Raw genomic sequence first — 14,661 nt, forward strand, 5'->3', positions numbered from 1 at the left:
AGAATCCACATGAGGGAACAGCCCTATGAGTGTGGGGAGTGTGGGAAGGGCTTCAAGACAAGCTCTGACCTGACTGCCCACCAGATGAGCCACACAAAGCAGAAGCGTGCCGATTGTGAGGAATGCAGGAAGACATTTAAGACTAGCTCCAGTCTCCTCAGGCATCAGCAGATTCAGAGGAGAGGCCCTTCCACTGACCCAACAATGGGAATGGCTTCAACCAAAACTCCACTGTCGTCACCCACCAGCGCATATATACTAGGACGAGGCCCTACGAGTGTCCCAAATGTGTGAAGTCCTGTTCCAGAAGCTCTCACTTTACCCTACACCAATGAAGGCACCACTAAGGGAAGCCCTGCAAATCAAGTGCAGGAAGAGCTTCATGTGCTGCTCCAGCTCCATCCCCCGTGGCAGGATCTGTGCTGGATGTTCCTGTGGCCCCCAGTGGGCAGAGCATTGCTGGTCCATGGTGCCCGTGATCTATGTTAGAAATACACCTGGCTGGGTGGCTCCACATCCTCCTGGCTCCCCATGGGCACCTGGACATATCCACAGATCAACATCAGAAATCCATTGTGAAGAGCACGTTTGTCGACTTCTGACCCGAGAAAAATCTCACTCTTTGCATCTTCTGGTGGTATCAAGCAACACTGAATGGCCTTGGAGGTCTTCTCCAATAGAAATCCATCATTTTAATCCTTTCTGGCTCATGGGCATCTTCCACAGCCAAATGGGAACATATTGGGGCAAGCCCCACAATTTTGGAGATGGTGGGGTGGAAACCCCTTCAAAAAGGGTTCTTCCCACCCAGCCAAGCATGTGGATGCTTTGCCAGCAGGGACACATAAATTCTTTTGTTTTGGCCTTGAAACGGTTTCTGTTCATTCCTTTGAAAGCCCTGTAACTGGGGTTAAAAATAACGACAAGGAACTAAGACATGGGTGGGGCCATGGGGGGAGATGGATGAGGATGTGAGGAACATGGATGGGGACATTGCGAAGTGCTGTCCAATGCAGGTACTGCCACCACATCCCCACTATCACCACCACAGTGCACCAGCCAGATGTCATCACCCAGCAGGGCAGGAGGTGGAACTTGTTCGGCTGTTGACAAGTGGCCCGGAGGTGAGTGACAGTCACCAGGGCGTCCTAGGGACTCCACGCTCAGAGGACCCCAATGGCCCAAGGTACAGCACAAGGGTCAGTGCCACCCACAGTGTCATGTGGCCCCATGCTACATGTCACCAGGGGTGTCCTGGTGACATTGTCCCCCTGCTATCTGTCCTGGTGGCATCATGTCCTTTCCCCTCTGTATGTCCAAATTCCCTACCATATCTTCCTCTCGCCTTCCATGTGTCCCCTGCCCCCAGTGGGGCCAAAAACCATGAGGTCCTGGGCTGTCTGAGGGGACCCATCCTGTAGTGTCCCTGTGTCCCTCAATGTGTGCCCATGTCCCTCAGGATGTCCCCATGGCTGCTTCTGGCACGGAGCATCTGCACTCACCCTGGCACAGGTAGGAAAACACTGTAACACCCCATGACATCCTTGTCCTCTGATTTTAGGTCCTTTTCCCCTTTTTTGGGTTCAGTGCCCCCTATTTTGAGTCTTTTCTGTGCTTGTTTGGATTCTTTCCATCCTTTACCCCAATTTTATGCACCCTCGCCTTCACTTTGGCACATTTTTGGGTGCATCCCTCCCTTCCAACCCCCTCCGCACCTTTTAGGCGCCCCTCACTCCCCTACACCCCAACTCCCTTCCCCACAGACATCTCCCCAGCTGTGTCCCCAACTGTCCCCCTATGCCACATGGACTCAGTGCTCACCATCCTGGATACCCTTGAGTCCCCGGCCTGGGACTGTGGATTTCCTCTTCCAAGAGATTCAGAGCTGGACCGGCTGCCAGGGGATGCCGATGGCACCAGAGCTCAGGGTGGGTGGCCTGGTGAGGTTGGTGGGAGGGGGTTTGGGGTCATCTTGGGACTGACCAGGGGCTTGTCCACTCTGCAGTGAGAAGCAGCCCTGGCCAGGGAGTCTGGGATGGATGGGGGCAGGAGAGATTGGACACTGGTGGACACTTGATGGACACCTGAGTCATGGATCCCAGCTTGACACTTGTCTGGATAGCTCTTGGCCCTGCAGCCCCCCAGCCTAGGCAGCTCCGAGCCCAGATAACCACCAGCCTTGATACACACCTTGGGTGTGTATCACCTAACTGGCCCACCAGCCCATCCCAGTAGCCCCAACCCCAAAACCCCCCAAAACAAACCCAATTCCAGAACATCAATTCTGGATGCTCCCTGCAGAGTGAGGGGGAAACTGAGGCACGGGATGAGGTGATGGGAGGAGACTTTGAGACTCACCCTGGAGACCCCAAAACGAGCACCCACCCCCCAAATTGTCACTGCAGCATCTCAGGCCCCCCAGCTGTCACACTGGGGCGACTCCAGGAGCCACTGCAACCCCAGGCCCCTCGAGGGGTGACCTGTGGTGTCCCTCTGGTGTCACTGGCGAGTCCCCAGCAGAAGCAACATCACCTCCTCAGCAGGAGGAAGACGAGAAGGAGGTGAGGATGTGACTGAAACTCCTGCCCGTTCACATGGGGAGGTCGCCACTCGAACGGGGGCCAAGCACAGGTGGAGCAGCGGAGGTACCATGGGGACTGGGGGGGGGACATGGGGACAGTCCCCAAGGTCCCCTCAGGGGATGCTGTGGTGGGGGCGGGGGGGAGGGGGTGCAGGGTGGAGCAGCATCTTCAGGGGGATGTGGGGAGATGGAAATGGCTGGGAGTGACCCCAGAAATGTTTTCACCACCTCCTCCTGTAACATGTGGGCCGCCCCCTTCTTTGGGGTGCTGGTAACAAATTGGCAGATGGCGGTGACAAAAAGCGCAGGTGCCACCTCGGGGATTGCACAGAGAGAGGGTCCTGCAGCACGACCAAGACCCCCCTGACTGAGGGGCACCCCAGGGTGACAAAGGGGGGGGGGGTCAGGGGTGTCCCCAAGGTGTGAGGGGAGCAGGTTTTATGGGGAAGTGTGGTTGGGGCGCAACAGAAATGCGTCCAGTCCTGCCGGTGTCCGGAGCACGAGGGGGACATGGCACCTGTTACCCTGTCACTGTGTCCCCCTGTCTCCCATCATCCACTGTACCCCACTGTCCCTTTTGCTGGGCAGCAAGGGGTGGTGGCACTCCTGGATGGGTGTCCAGGTGGATCTGCACTCACCTGCTATGGACAGAGTTGTCAAACGTGATGTGGGGACACTGGGTTGCACTGTCATTGGCATTTCACTGTCATTGTCACCATCACTGTCAGTGCCACTGCCATTTGTCACTGTTATTGTCACTGTCACTGTCCTTAGCACTGTCACTGTCACCATCACCATCACTGTCATAGCACTCACTGGCTGCTCCCCAGGGTCCGCAGAGGTACTGGGGAACAGCCAGGGGACAGATGGATAGATGTGGGACAGAAGGACATGAGTGAGACACCAGGAGAGACATAAGGCACACAAAAGGGACATGAGAAGATACAAGAAGGACACTCAGGGGACACTGGGACACTTGCGGACACTCACAATATCACTGAAGGTGTAGCAGTCGGGGATTTTCTGTTTTAGTAGCGTTTGGATGTTGATGGCCTTGAGCTGGAACTCCATGATGACACTGATCAGCCTGAGGGGACAAAAAACACCACAAGAGGCCTCAAAATCACTAAAAAATAAAATAGGAAAAAATCCACCTCAAAATCCCAAAGAAACCAATGCAAAAGGGAAAACTCCGCCACAAAAAATCCCCAAAAAAGAGAACAAATCTGCCCATAAATCCCCAAAAAACCCTGTGAGTTCCCCAAGTTCAAAAAAAAAACCTGGAAAAGGAAAAATTTGACCCCAAAAATCCCCCAGAAATTAAAATTCCACCCCAAAATCCTAAAAAAAAAAAAAGGAAAATTTCCACCCCAAAATCTCAAAAAATCCAATGCTAATGGAAAATTCCACCTGAAATCCCCAAAAACCTCAGGAGTTCCCAAAATAACAACAAAAAAAAAACATTCTAGAAAAGGAAAAATTCTGCACCAAAATCCCCCAGAAAACATCAGGAAAGGGAAAACTTGGCCACAAAATCCCCAAAAATTACCCTGGGAAAGGGAAAATTTCATCCCATAATCCCACACAGGAATTCGGAAAAAGGGGTCGCAAATCCAACACTTGGATTTTAGGGATGGGAAACTTCCCTGGGTGGGACTTGTGGGATTTACCTGTGGAATTGGAGGGTGAAATTGCTGTCAGTGCAGTCCAGCACCAGCAGCTGGGGGTCTCCAGGGTACACCCCCAGGCACTCTGTGGGCTTGGGACTGGGGTCAGGGAATGCTGAGAGCCCAGAAACCCTGGGACTTCCCAAATCCTGAATCACATATACTCCAGGACCATCCCAAACCTTGCACCTCAAACCCAAACCCCAAACCCCAAACCAAAACCCTACTCCCAAACCTCTTGGGACCATCCCAAATGCCTTTAGAGTATCCCAAATCTCAAATCCCAACCCTAACTCTAAAACCCAAACCCCAAGTGTCCCCACCAGTGATGATGCTGGAGGCAATGTCGAAGGTGTCATTACCAGGGTCAATGTCCCCTGTGCGGAAGAAGTGCTGTGCCTGGTGCCATCTCTGGTGACACCTGCAGTGCCAGCATAGGGGTAGTGGCCCAGGGTCTTGTTGAGGACAGCCAGGTACTGTGGGGACAGGGAAACAGTGCTGGGGATAGCACTGGGGCACCTCAGCGTCCTCAAATCACACCAGTGTCCCAAATCACCTCCATAGGCTGAGGTCCTTCATGTCCCCAGATGACCACTGTGTCCCCAACTCTTCTAACCCCTTTCAGTGTCCGTGTGCCACCTTCTTGAGGACAAAGGCATGGGGTGGGAGGTGCTGGCCTGGCACAGCCCTCGGGGTGCCCAGTCCCCCTTGTCACTCCCACACCTGTGCATGTCCCTGTGCCAGGGCTGGCATTAACGGTAGCACCGGGCCAGGCACTGGCACAGACACCAACCAAAACGGCTTGCAACCAGCAGGGCCACCCATGGGGTGGGCACGGAGCCACCCCAGCCTGGCCCCACGCCTGGCCTGTCACTGCCATGCCCACCAGCATTGCCACACCATAGACTAATGTGTCCCCTGGCACTGCCGTGCTCGTGGTGGCATCTCCACGGGCATTCCAGCACCTGCGGCGGCACTTCCATGGCCATGTGTGCCTTGGTATCACCATACCCCTGGTGGCACCTCTATGACCACCTCATCCTGACACCCCTGATCACCACCCCCTGTGGATGACAGGGACACTGTGGGCACCTGCACCCTGTTCTGTCCCTTCAGTTACCCCCTTGTAGACATCTCTGCTGCCAGTGGCACAGGTGCCACCTGATGCCACCGTGTGGGACTTGTCCCAGTTATCGCCGATGGATGGACACCTGGTGCCACTGGGCAGGGATGATGTCCCCAGGGCTTGTGGCAGAGCAGGACCCACACTGGGAAGGCCACATCCGAGGCCACCAAACTGTACCCAGCAGGCAGGAGGGACACCGGTGAGAACATGGTGGTGCCGCAGGGGGGGTGGCAGGTGACGTGTGGGGCACATGTGGGCACAGGAACTCATGCATCACGGGCTGGGGCAGGTACCATGCTCCAAAATCATGTCCCCTGTCCCTGTGTCCTGTTCCATGTCCTGTGCCATGCTCAAGGTCATGTCCTGTGTCCTATACCACACCCTGCACCCTGTGTCATGTCCTATATGCCCCATGTCCCATGTTTCATGTCTTTAGTCCCATGTCCCATGAAACCCTTCACGCTGTGCCCCAGTCATGCCCAGGGCCCTACACCAAGCCCAATCTTGGCATCATGGCCCTGGGAACTGGGACTGGCACTGGGGCTGGAAGCCACCTGGGACAATGCCTGGCATCATGACACAGCAGCTGGAAACGTGGTGGGGATTGGGACTAGACAATGGACACCGGGTCTGGGGCTGGGCACTGGAACTGGACACCAAACCAGGATCTATCTTAAGCCCCCATACTGGTCTGGCAGCACTGAGGTTACTGGGGATACTGGGAGCTACTGGAGGGGTACTGTGGGTGCTGACTGCTTCCCCCCCAGAACACGACGAGAGGAACCCCCGGGGGGGGGGGGGGGGGGGAGGTGGGGGGCAGGAGCCCCGAAAATGAGACACGCGAGCTCCCAGTTCAGCAAGGTCACGGTGCGACAGCCCAGTCCCTGGCTCCTCCCCTGTCCCTGTCCCCTCCTCGGTCCCCAGGGCATGACACGGGGCTGTCCCTATCCCAGTCCCTGTCCCCATTCCCGGTCCTGTATTCCCGGTCCCTGTCCCCATTCCCTGTTTCCATTCTCGGTCCCTGTCCCCATTCCAGTCCCCGTTCCCACTCCCGTTCCCGCTCCCGCTCCCATTCCCGTTCCCGTTCCCTCTCACCGCACGCCGCCGCCATCGCTCTGCCCACCGCTCCCGCCCTCACGTGACCAGGGAGAACCCCGCGCTGCTTCCGCACACCAATCACAGCGCGCGATCGCTCCTAGATTTGCATAACCACGCCCTCTGCTCCGACACCGCCCACCACCGGCTGTAGTCGGGTCTAGGCGCAGTTTGCTCCCAGTTCCCTCCCAGTGCTCCCAGTAAGAGCGGTACTGGCAGGGAGAGCGCTCCCAGTTGCTTCTAGGTGCTGTCAGGATCGTTACCAGTGCTCCCAGTATCACTTCCCAGTGCCGCGCGGGGCGCAACCGCTTTGCAATCCCCCAGGGCGGAGCGCGGCTGCTTTTGCGCGTCGGCACCGGGCCGGGCCGGGCTGGGGGAGGAGGAGCGGAAGGAAGAAGAGTAGTGGAAGGAAGAGCAGCAGCAGAACCGAGCGGCTCACTCGCTCGCCCGCTCTAGGCCGCAGCTTCCCCGACTTCCCCGGCATCACCCCTCCCCCCGGAAGCCGCAGGTGAGCTGGGAGGGGGAGCTCGCCCCAAATCCATCGTGGGGAGGTCTCCTGGAGGTTTCTTTGTGGGGCAGGAGATGTTTGGATCTTGCAGGACCCCGAAGCTCAGCCGGAAATGCCCCGGGAGGGATCTTGGCGGGTCCCACATTGCGATCGCTCGTTCTGGCGGAGAGGGGGCGAGATCGGTTCTGGGGATATCCGGGAGAGCCGTGGGGGAATACGGGAACCCCGGAGCGGGGAGAGCGCAGAGGGGCGATCCCGGAGCCGGGGGACCCCCGGCAGCCTGGAGGGGTGTGGGAGGTTGGTGATAAGCGGCCCCAGGCTCTCTGAGGCTGAAAGGGGCACTGGCTTGTCCAGCTGAACTTGGCCCGCAGGAACATAAACCCAACGCGCTCAACCCTTCTTTTCCCCCAAAAATGGATTTCCCATTCCTAAACCTTGGCCCGATGGAGGAGGAGGCCGTGAGGAAGAAGAACATGCCCCCGGAGCCCCAGGCAGGTGAGGAGGAAGTCCCTGCCCCTTTCACCCTCTGTCCTGCTCCATCTCCCAGCCCAGCACGGCCCCCGGCTGCAGGACAGCCCCGCTGCCAACGCCGTCCTGCTGGGGACGTGCTGGCGGGATCTCCTTCCCCCTCCCTCTGGAACAGAGGCAAATCCCATCTTCTCCTTGTCCTTCCCCCTCTAGACAAGGAGCTGAGGATGGAGACCAGGGAGGACAAATCCCCGCAGCAGAACCTTGTGGAAGAGGCTGTTTGGAGCAGCTCCATTGCACAGGAAACCAGCGAGGAGGAAAAGCCCGGGAGATCCCACATGAGGATGGGCTGCAAACACAGTTCTTGGGTATCCGAGGAGGAGAACCAGGGCCAAAGAACCGGACAGAGCTGCAGCCAGAGCTCAGAGCTGGGGTTCCATGAGCATCTTCATGATGCGGATAAGCCCCACAAGTGTTCAAATTGTGGGAAGAGCTTCAGCAAGAGATCCTCCCTGATCTGGCACTGGAGAATCCACATGGGGGAACGGCCCTATGAGTGTGGGGAGTGTGGAAAGAGCTTCAGTACGAGATTCAAACTGATCCGCCACCAGATGATCCACACTGGGGAGAGGCCCTATGAATGTGACATACGCAGGAAGAGGTTTCAGACCAGCTCCAATCTCGTCATGCATCAGCGGATTCACACAGAAGAGAGGCCCTTCCGCTGCCCTGACTGTGGGAAGGGCTTCAAATACAACTCCCGCCTTGTCTCCCACAGGCGCATCCACACTGGGGAGATGCCCTATGAGTGTGGGCAGTGTGGGAAGTGCTTCAGGACAAGCTCTGAACTGATTGTCCACCAAAGGATCCACACAGGGGAACAGCCCTATGAGTGTGATAAATGCAGCAAGAGGTTTCTGACCAGCTCCAGTCTCCTCCTGCACCAGCGCATTCACATAGAGGAGAGGCCCTTCTGCTGCCCCGACTACGGGAAGGGCTTCAGGCACAACTCCAACCTCGTCACCCACCGGCGCATCCACACTGGGGAGAGGCCCTATGAGTGTTCTGAGTGTGGGAAGAGCTTTTCACAGAGCTCTCACCTGACCAAACACCAATGGAGGCACCACTAAGGGAAGCCCTGCAAATCAAGTGCAGGAAGAGCTTCATGTGCTGCTCCAGCTCCATTCTCCATGGCAGGATCTGTGCTGGATGATGCCGAGTGACCCCTGGTGGGCAGAGCCCCGGTGATCCATGTTAGGAAGACACCTGGCTGGGCGGCTCTTCATCCTCCTGGCTTCCCTTGAGCACCTGGACATATCCACAGATCAACATCAGAAATCCATTGTGAAGAGCACGTTTGTCGACTTCTGACCCGAGAAAAATCTCACTCTTTGCATCTTCTGGTGGCATCAAGCAACACTGAATGGCCTTGGAGGTCTTCTCCAATAGAAATCCATCATTTTAATCCTTTCTGGCTCATGGGCATCTTCCACAGCCAAATGGGAACATATTGGGGCAAACCCCACAATTTTGGAGATGGTGGGGTGGAAACCCCTTCAAAAAGGGTTCTTCCCACCCAGCCAAGCATGTGGATGCTTTGCCAGCAGGGACACATAAATTCTTTTGTTTTGGCCTTGAAACAAAAAGGTTTCTGTTCATTCCTTTGAAAGCCCTGTAACTGGGGTGTCCTGGTTTGAAGGACAGGTGTTTGCCAAGGAAAGCAGAAGCTTCCCCTTGGACTGAAAGAAAATATGATTCTTCCGATTATTATAATTTCGGAATTAAGAGAGCTCTCAGGCAAAGATATGGGGGTAGGAATAACAGTTCTTTACTAGTATATTTAACAAGACAAACAAGAACAACAACAGCTATGAAATTACCCACAAACAGAACAGTAACTCAGTCCCAGTGTTTTTTGGCTGCAGGCACCTTTTCCCTGAGCTGCAGTTCCCGGTGCTGGGGGCGGGTGGCTCCCGCAGAGCTGCAGGAGGGCTGGGGGTGATGGCAGAGCTGTCCCAGGGGGAGAGAGAGATGGAGAGAGAGCCCTCTGCTCACGGTGTGGGTCCTGGTGCTCAGCAGAGTGCTGGATGGTGGTAGTTCACAGCGAGAAGACAGCCGGGCAGGGTCCGATGGTGGTTTCCCGACGCTGGGATGGGACACAGACGGCGATCGTCCTTCTCGTCCGAACTCCGCGGGGGAAATGGGCCGAGGCCCAGCCTTCCTCTTCCTCTTCTGGCTGTTTGAATCTCGCGGGGCTTGCTTCTTCCCTCCCGTCCCCTCCCCCTTGTCACCAGGGCCCAGTCAACAGGTATCTTAGCATGACAATGGGGAAAATTCCACAGAGGGAAAAAAAAAAAAGAAAGAACTAACCCTCAACATTATCCACCCCGAATTTTCCCCTACCATCATGCCAATTCAAATTAAAAATCTTCAAATTATAGACATCCATACAGTTACAGATACAGGCACAGTATTGTAGGTAGTTCACCCTAAAACAAGGTCTCCTTGGGGTATGCATCTGGTCTTTCCATCCCTTTGCATGATCCACCAGGTACACCCTGGCCCTTGAGCAAAAACCACCCCCCGAATTGGATTGTCTTTGCTGGAGGCAGGGTTCACCCAAACAGTTTTTCCTAGCATACCGCTCATATGCACCACTGGAACCTTGTCCCCATCTGGTGTTCTCAAGGGCTCAGACTGGGCAGGGCCTGCTCGATTAGTGGAACCTCGGGTGTTCACTAACCATGTGGCCTTTGGTAGATTAATCTCTCAGTTTTTGAAAGTCCCCCCACCCAGTGCCTTCAAGGTGGTTTTAAGCAGCCCATTGCACCGTTCCACTTTCCCAGCCGCTGGTGCGTGATAAGGAATGTGGTACACCCACTCGATGCCGTGTTCTCTGGCCCAGGTGCTTATGAGGCTGTTTTTGAAATGAGTCCCATTGTCTGACTCAATTCTCTCAGGGGTACCATGTCTCCAAAGGACTTGTTTTTCCAGGCCCAGGATGCTGTTGCGGGCAGTGGCATGAGGCACAGGGTAGGTCTCCAACCATCCAGTGGTGGCTTCTACCATGGTCAGCACGTAACGCTTGCCTTGGCGTGTCTGAGGCAGTGTGATGTAGTCAATCTGCCAGGCCTCGCCATACTTATATTTGGACCACCGCCCCCCATACCAGAGGGGCTTCACTCGCTTGGCTTGCTTGATGGCAGCACACATCTCATAGTCATGGATAACCTGGGAAATACTGTCCATGGTGAGATCCACCCCTCTATCTCATACCCACTTATAGGTAGCATCTCTGCCTTGGTGACCTGAGGCATCGTGGGCCCATCGAGCCAGGAACAACTCTCCTTTGTGTTGCCAGTCTAAGTCTATCTGTGACACCTCTATCCTTGCAGCCTGATCTACTTGCTCATTGTGTTGGTGCTCCTCATTAGCCCGACTCTTGGGGACATGGGCATCTACATGATGGACCTTTACGGGTAGCTTCTCTACCTGACTGGCAATGTCTTTCCACTCATCAGCAGCCCAGATTGGCTTTCCCCTACGTTGCCAGTTAGCTTTTTTCCATCTTTCCAGCCAGCCCCACAGAGCATTGGCTACCATCCATGAATCAGTGTAAAGGTAAAGCTTTGGCCACTTCTCTCTTTCAGCAATGTCCAGGGCCAGCTGAACAGCTTTGAGTTCAGCAAGTTGACTTGATCCACCTTCTCCTTCAGTAGCTTGTGCAACCTGTCGTGTGGGGCTCCATACGGCTGCTTTCCACTTCCGGTTCATCCCCACGATGCGACAGGAACCGTCAGTGAAAAGAGTGTAGCGAGTTTCATCTGCTGGCAGTTGGTTGTATGGCGGGGCTTCATCAGCCCGGGTCACTTGTTCTTGCTGCTCTTCATCGGCAAGACCAAAATTTTCACCTTCTGGCCAGTTTGTAATTATTTCCAAAATCCCAGGGCGATTTGGGTTTCCGATACGGGCGCGCTGTGTGATGAGGGCAATCCACTTGCTCCATGTGGCATCGGTGGCGTGGTGGGTAGAGGGGACCTTCCCTTTAAACATCCACCCCAGCACTGGTAGTCGGGGTGCCAGGAGGAGCTGTGCTTCTGTGCCAATCACTTCTGAGGCAGCTTGAACTCCTTCATAAGCAGCCAAGATCTCCTTCTCTGTTGGGGTGTAGTTGGCTTCAGATCCTCCGTAACTTCGGCTCCAGAATCCCAGAGGTCGGCCTCGGGTCTCACCAGGTACCTTCTGCCAAAGGCTCCAGGACAAGCCCTTGTTCCCGGCTGCAGAGTAGAGCACATTCTTCACCTCTGGTCCCGTCCTGACTGGGCCAAGGGCTACAGCATGAGCGATCTCCTGCTTGATCTGGGCAAAGGCTTGCTGCTGCTCAGGGCCCCAGTGGAATTCGTTCTTCTTCCGGGTGACCAGGTAGAGAGGGCTCACGATCTGGCTGTACTCAGGAATGTGCATTCTCCAAAAGCCTATGGCACCTAGGAAAGCTTGTGTTTCCTTCTTGTTGGTTGGTGGAGACATCGCGGTGATCTTATTGATGACCTCAGTGGGGATTTGGCGCCGCCCGTCTTGCCACTTTACTCCCAGGAACTGGATCTCTCGGGCAGGACCTTTGACTTTGCTCCTCTTGATGGCAAAACCGGCTCCCAGCAGAATCTGGATGATCTTTTCTCCTTTCTCAAATACTTCCATTGCCGTGTTCCCCCACACAATGATGTCATCAATGTATTGCAGATGTTCTGGAGCTTCACCCTTTTCCAGTGCAGCCTGGATCAGTCCATGGCAGATGGTGGGGCTGTGTTTCCACCCCTGGGGCAGTCGGTTCCAGGTGTACTGCACGCCCCTCCAGGTGAAAGCAAACTGAGGCCTGCACTCTGCTGCCAGAGGAATGGAGAAAAATGCATTGGCAATGTCAATGGTGGCGTACCACTTTGCTGCCTTGGACTCCAGCTCGTACTGGAGTTCCAGCATGTCCAGCACGGCAGTGCTCAGCGGTGGAGTCACTTCATTCAATGCACGATAGTCCACAGTCAATCTCCATTCTCCATCAGACTTGCGCACAGGCCAGATGGGGCTGTTGAAGGGTGAGTGGGTTCTGCTGACCACCCCTTGGCCCTCCAGCTCACGGATCATCTTGTGGATGGGGATCACGGCATCTCGATTTGTCCTGTACTGCCGGTGGTGCACTGTGGAGGTGGCAATTGGCACTTGCTGCTCCTTCACCTTCAGGAGTCCCACTACAGATGGGTTCTCTGACAGTCCAAGCAAGGTGTTCAATTGCTTAATGTTTTCTGCCTCTACAGCAGCTATTCCAAAAGCCCACCTGAGTCCCTTTTGGGTCTTTGTAATAGCCATTCCTCAGGAAGTCTATGCCTAGAATACACGGTGCCTCTGGGCCAGTCACAATTGGATGCTTCTGCCACTCTTTCCCAGTCAGGCTCACCTCAGCCTCCAGCAAAGTCAATTCCTGTGATCCCCCTGTCACCCCAGCAATAGAAACAGGCTCTTCCCCCACATGTTCTGATGGTATTAGGGTGACCTGTGAACCAGTATCAACTAAGGCCCTATGTTTTTGTGGCTCTGATGTGCCAGGCCATCGGATCCACACCGTCCAAAAGACCCAGTTTTCCCGTGCTTCTCCCTGGCTAGAGGCAGGGCCCCTCTAGCACTGGTTATTATTTCCTTCCTGGGCATACATGTTGGAGGTTCCCTCAAGGGGATCTGACAAATCATCCTCCCTTTTGTAATAACCTGCATCTTGGTTATGGGAAGTTGAGGCTACCTTCACTTTAGTGGAGCTCCTTTGGTTAGTGTTTCCCTCCTTGAGTTGACGCACCCATGCTGCCAGGGCAGAAGTGGGTTTCCCATCCCACCTCCTCATGTCTTCCCCATGGTCACGCAGAAAGAACCACAGGTCAGCTCGTGGGGTGTATCCTCTCTCCTTAGCTGGGGGACGTTGGGCTCTAACTCTGGGATCTGTGACTTGCACTGGTGCTGCATTGACCTTCCTCATCTCCTCCCTCACCCCTCTTATCTCCTCCTTGAACTCCTCTCTGAGTTCCCTAATCACGGCAGAGACCTGAGCCTGCATTGGGCCATTCATTATACTCTCAAAATTTCTGAGCTTATCGGCAACAGAACCCACTGTCTCGTGGTTGGTGTCAGCATTAATGGCTGCAATGAATGTGGTGTATTGAGATGGCCCCAGGTGTGCCAGATTCCACAACATCTGCCCTGTGCACCTGACCTTGTCGGGGTCATTGTCATGTTGTCCACCCGTCCCAAAGAGTACTTCCAGTATTGCTACTTCTCTCAGCTGTTGGATCCCCTCCTCAGCGGTTTTCCAGCACATTCTATGGTGGTGCTCCTGCATTCTCTCTCTATGGACAAACCTCTCTCTTACACTCATTAAAAGCCGCTCCCAGAGGGAAAGGGGGCCTCGTTCCCTTACGAATATGTGATCCACACCTGAGTCCTGGGTTAGGGGTCCCAAATTCCTTGCCTCAGTACCATCCAGCTGCACACCTGTACCCATAAGGTCCCAGACCCGCAGTAACCACGTTGTAAAAGCCTCACGGCCCCTTCGTACAACATCTTTACGCAGATTACGGAGACTCTCGTATGACAGGGACTCTGTGACGATCTCAACCTCTGGCTCCCCTGCTGGTTGTGAGGGCCCTGCTTTCTGATCATTATTATCTAGGTGCTTTGTTTTCACCTTAGACTTTCTAGTTTCCACGGGGGCAACTGCTGCTGGCTGTGAGTGCCCTTGCAGTTCAGCTGGAGCCTGGAGAGATGTAACATTTGTGGGTTCCACTGCTGCACCATCAGGTTCTCCCTCTTTAAGGCAGAGGGAGAGTTTCTCAAGAGCTGGGGAAAGGTACTCCTTCAGCATTTGGCCCATCTCCTTCACTAGAAACCCCACCCACTCTGGATGGTTCCTTTCTGAGGTGAGCTCTGGGGCAGAATCAGGCTCAGGGGCAACATCCTTAACCTCTGGGGCAGAATCCTTAGTCTCTGGGGCAGAATCCTTAGTCTCTGGGGCAGGGGCAGAGTCAGGCTCTGGGACAGAATCCTTAGTCTCTGGGGGAGAATCCTTAGTCTCTGGGGCAGGGGCAGGGTCAGGCTCTGGGGCAGAGTCCTTAGTCTCTGGGGCAGAGCCAGGCTCTGGGGCAGGGCCAGGCTCTGGGGCAGGATCCCTATTCCTTGG

At 55.1% G+C, this 14,661-nt stretch overlaps 1 protein-coding gene across 1 annotated transcript; it reads left to right on the plus strand.

The window, feature by feature from the left end:
- The first annotated feature begins 6,625 nt into the window (after positions 1–6,625).
- LOC134057584 (zinc finger protein 239-like) lies at positions 6,626–9,101 on the plus strand. Its single transcript, XM_062514570.1, has 3 exons — positions 6,626–6,977; positions 7,332–7,472; positions 7,659–9,101. Exons 2-3 carry the CDS (start codon positions 7,391–7,393, stop codon positions 8,573–8,575), a joined length of 999 nt encoding a protein of 332 aa, XP_062370554.1. The 5' UTR covers positions 6,626–6,977; positions 7,332–7,390; the 3' UTR covers positions 8,576–9,101.
- The last annotated feature ends 5,560 nt before the right edge of the window (positions 9,102–14,661 follow it).

Source organism: Cinclus cinclus, unplaced genomic scaffold (genome assembly GCF_963662255.1).
Source record: "Cinclus cinclus unplaced genomic scaffold, bCinCin1.1 SCAFFOLD_81, whole genome shotgun sequence".
In the NCBI taxonomy this organism is placed as follows: domain Eukaryota; kingdom Metazoa; phylum Chordata; class Aves; order Passeriformes; family Cinclidae; genus Cinclus; species Cinclus cinclus.

What these genes read in the sequence shown, in the direction of transcription:
- LOC134057584 (XM_062514570.1), top strand. Translation starts at nt 7,391, where the DNA reads ATGGATTTCCCATTCCTAAACCTTGGCCCGATGGAGGAGGAGGCCGTG. An exon ending in GCCCCCGGAGCCCCAGGCAG is followed by an intron (nt 7,473 to 7,658) that starts GTGAGGAGGAAG and finishes TTCCCCCTCTAG; the next exon opens with ACAAGGAGCTGAGGATGGAG.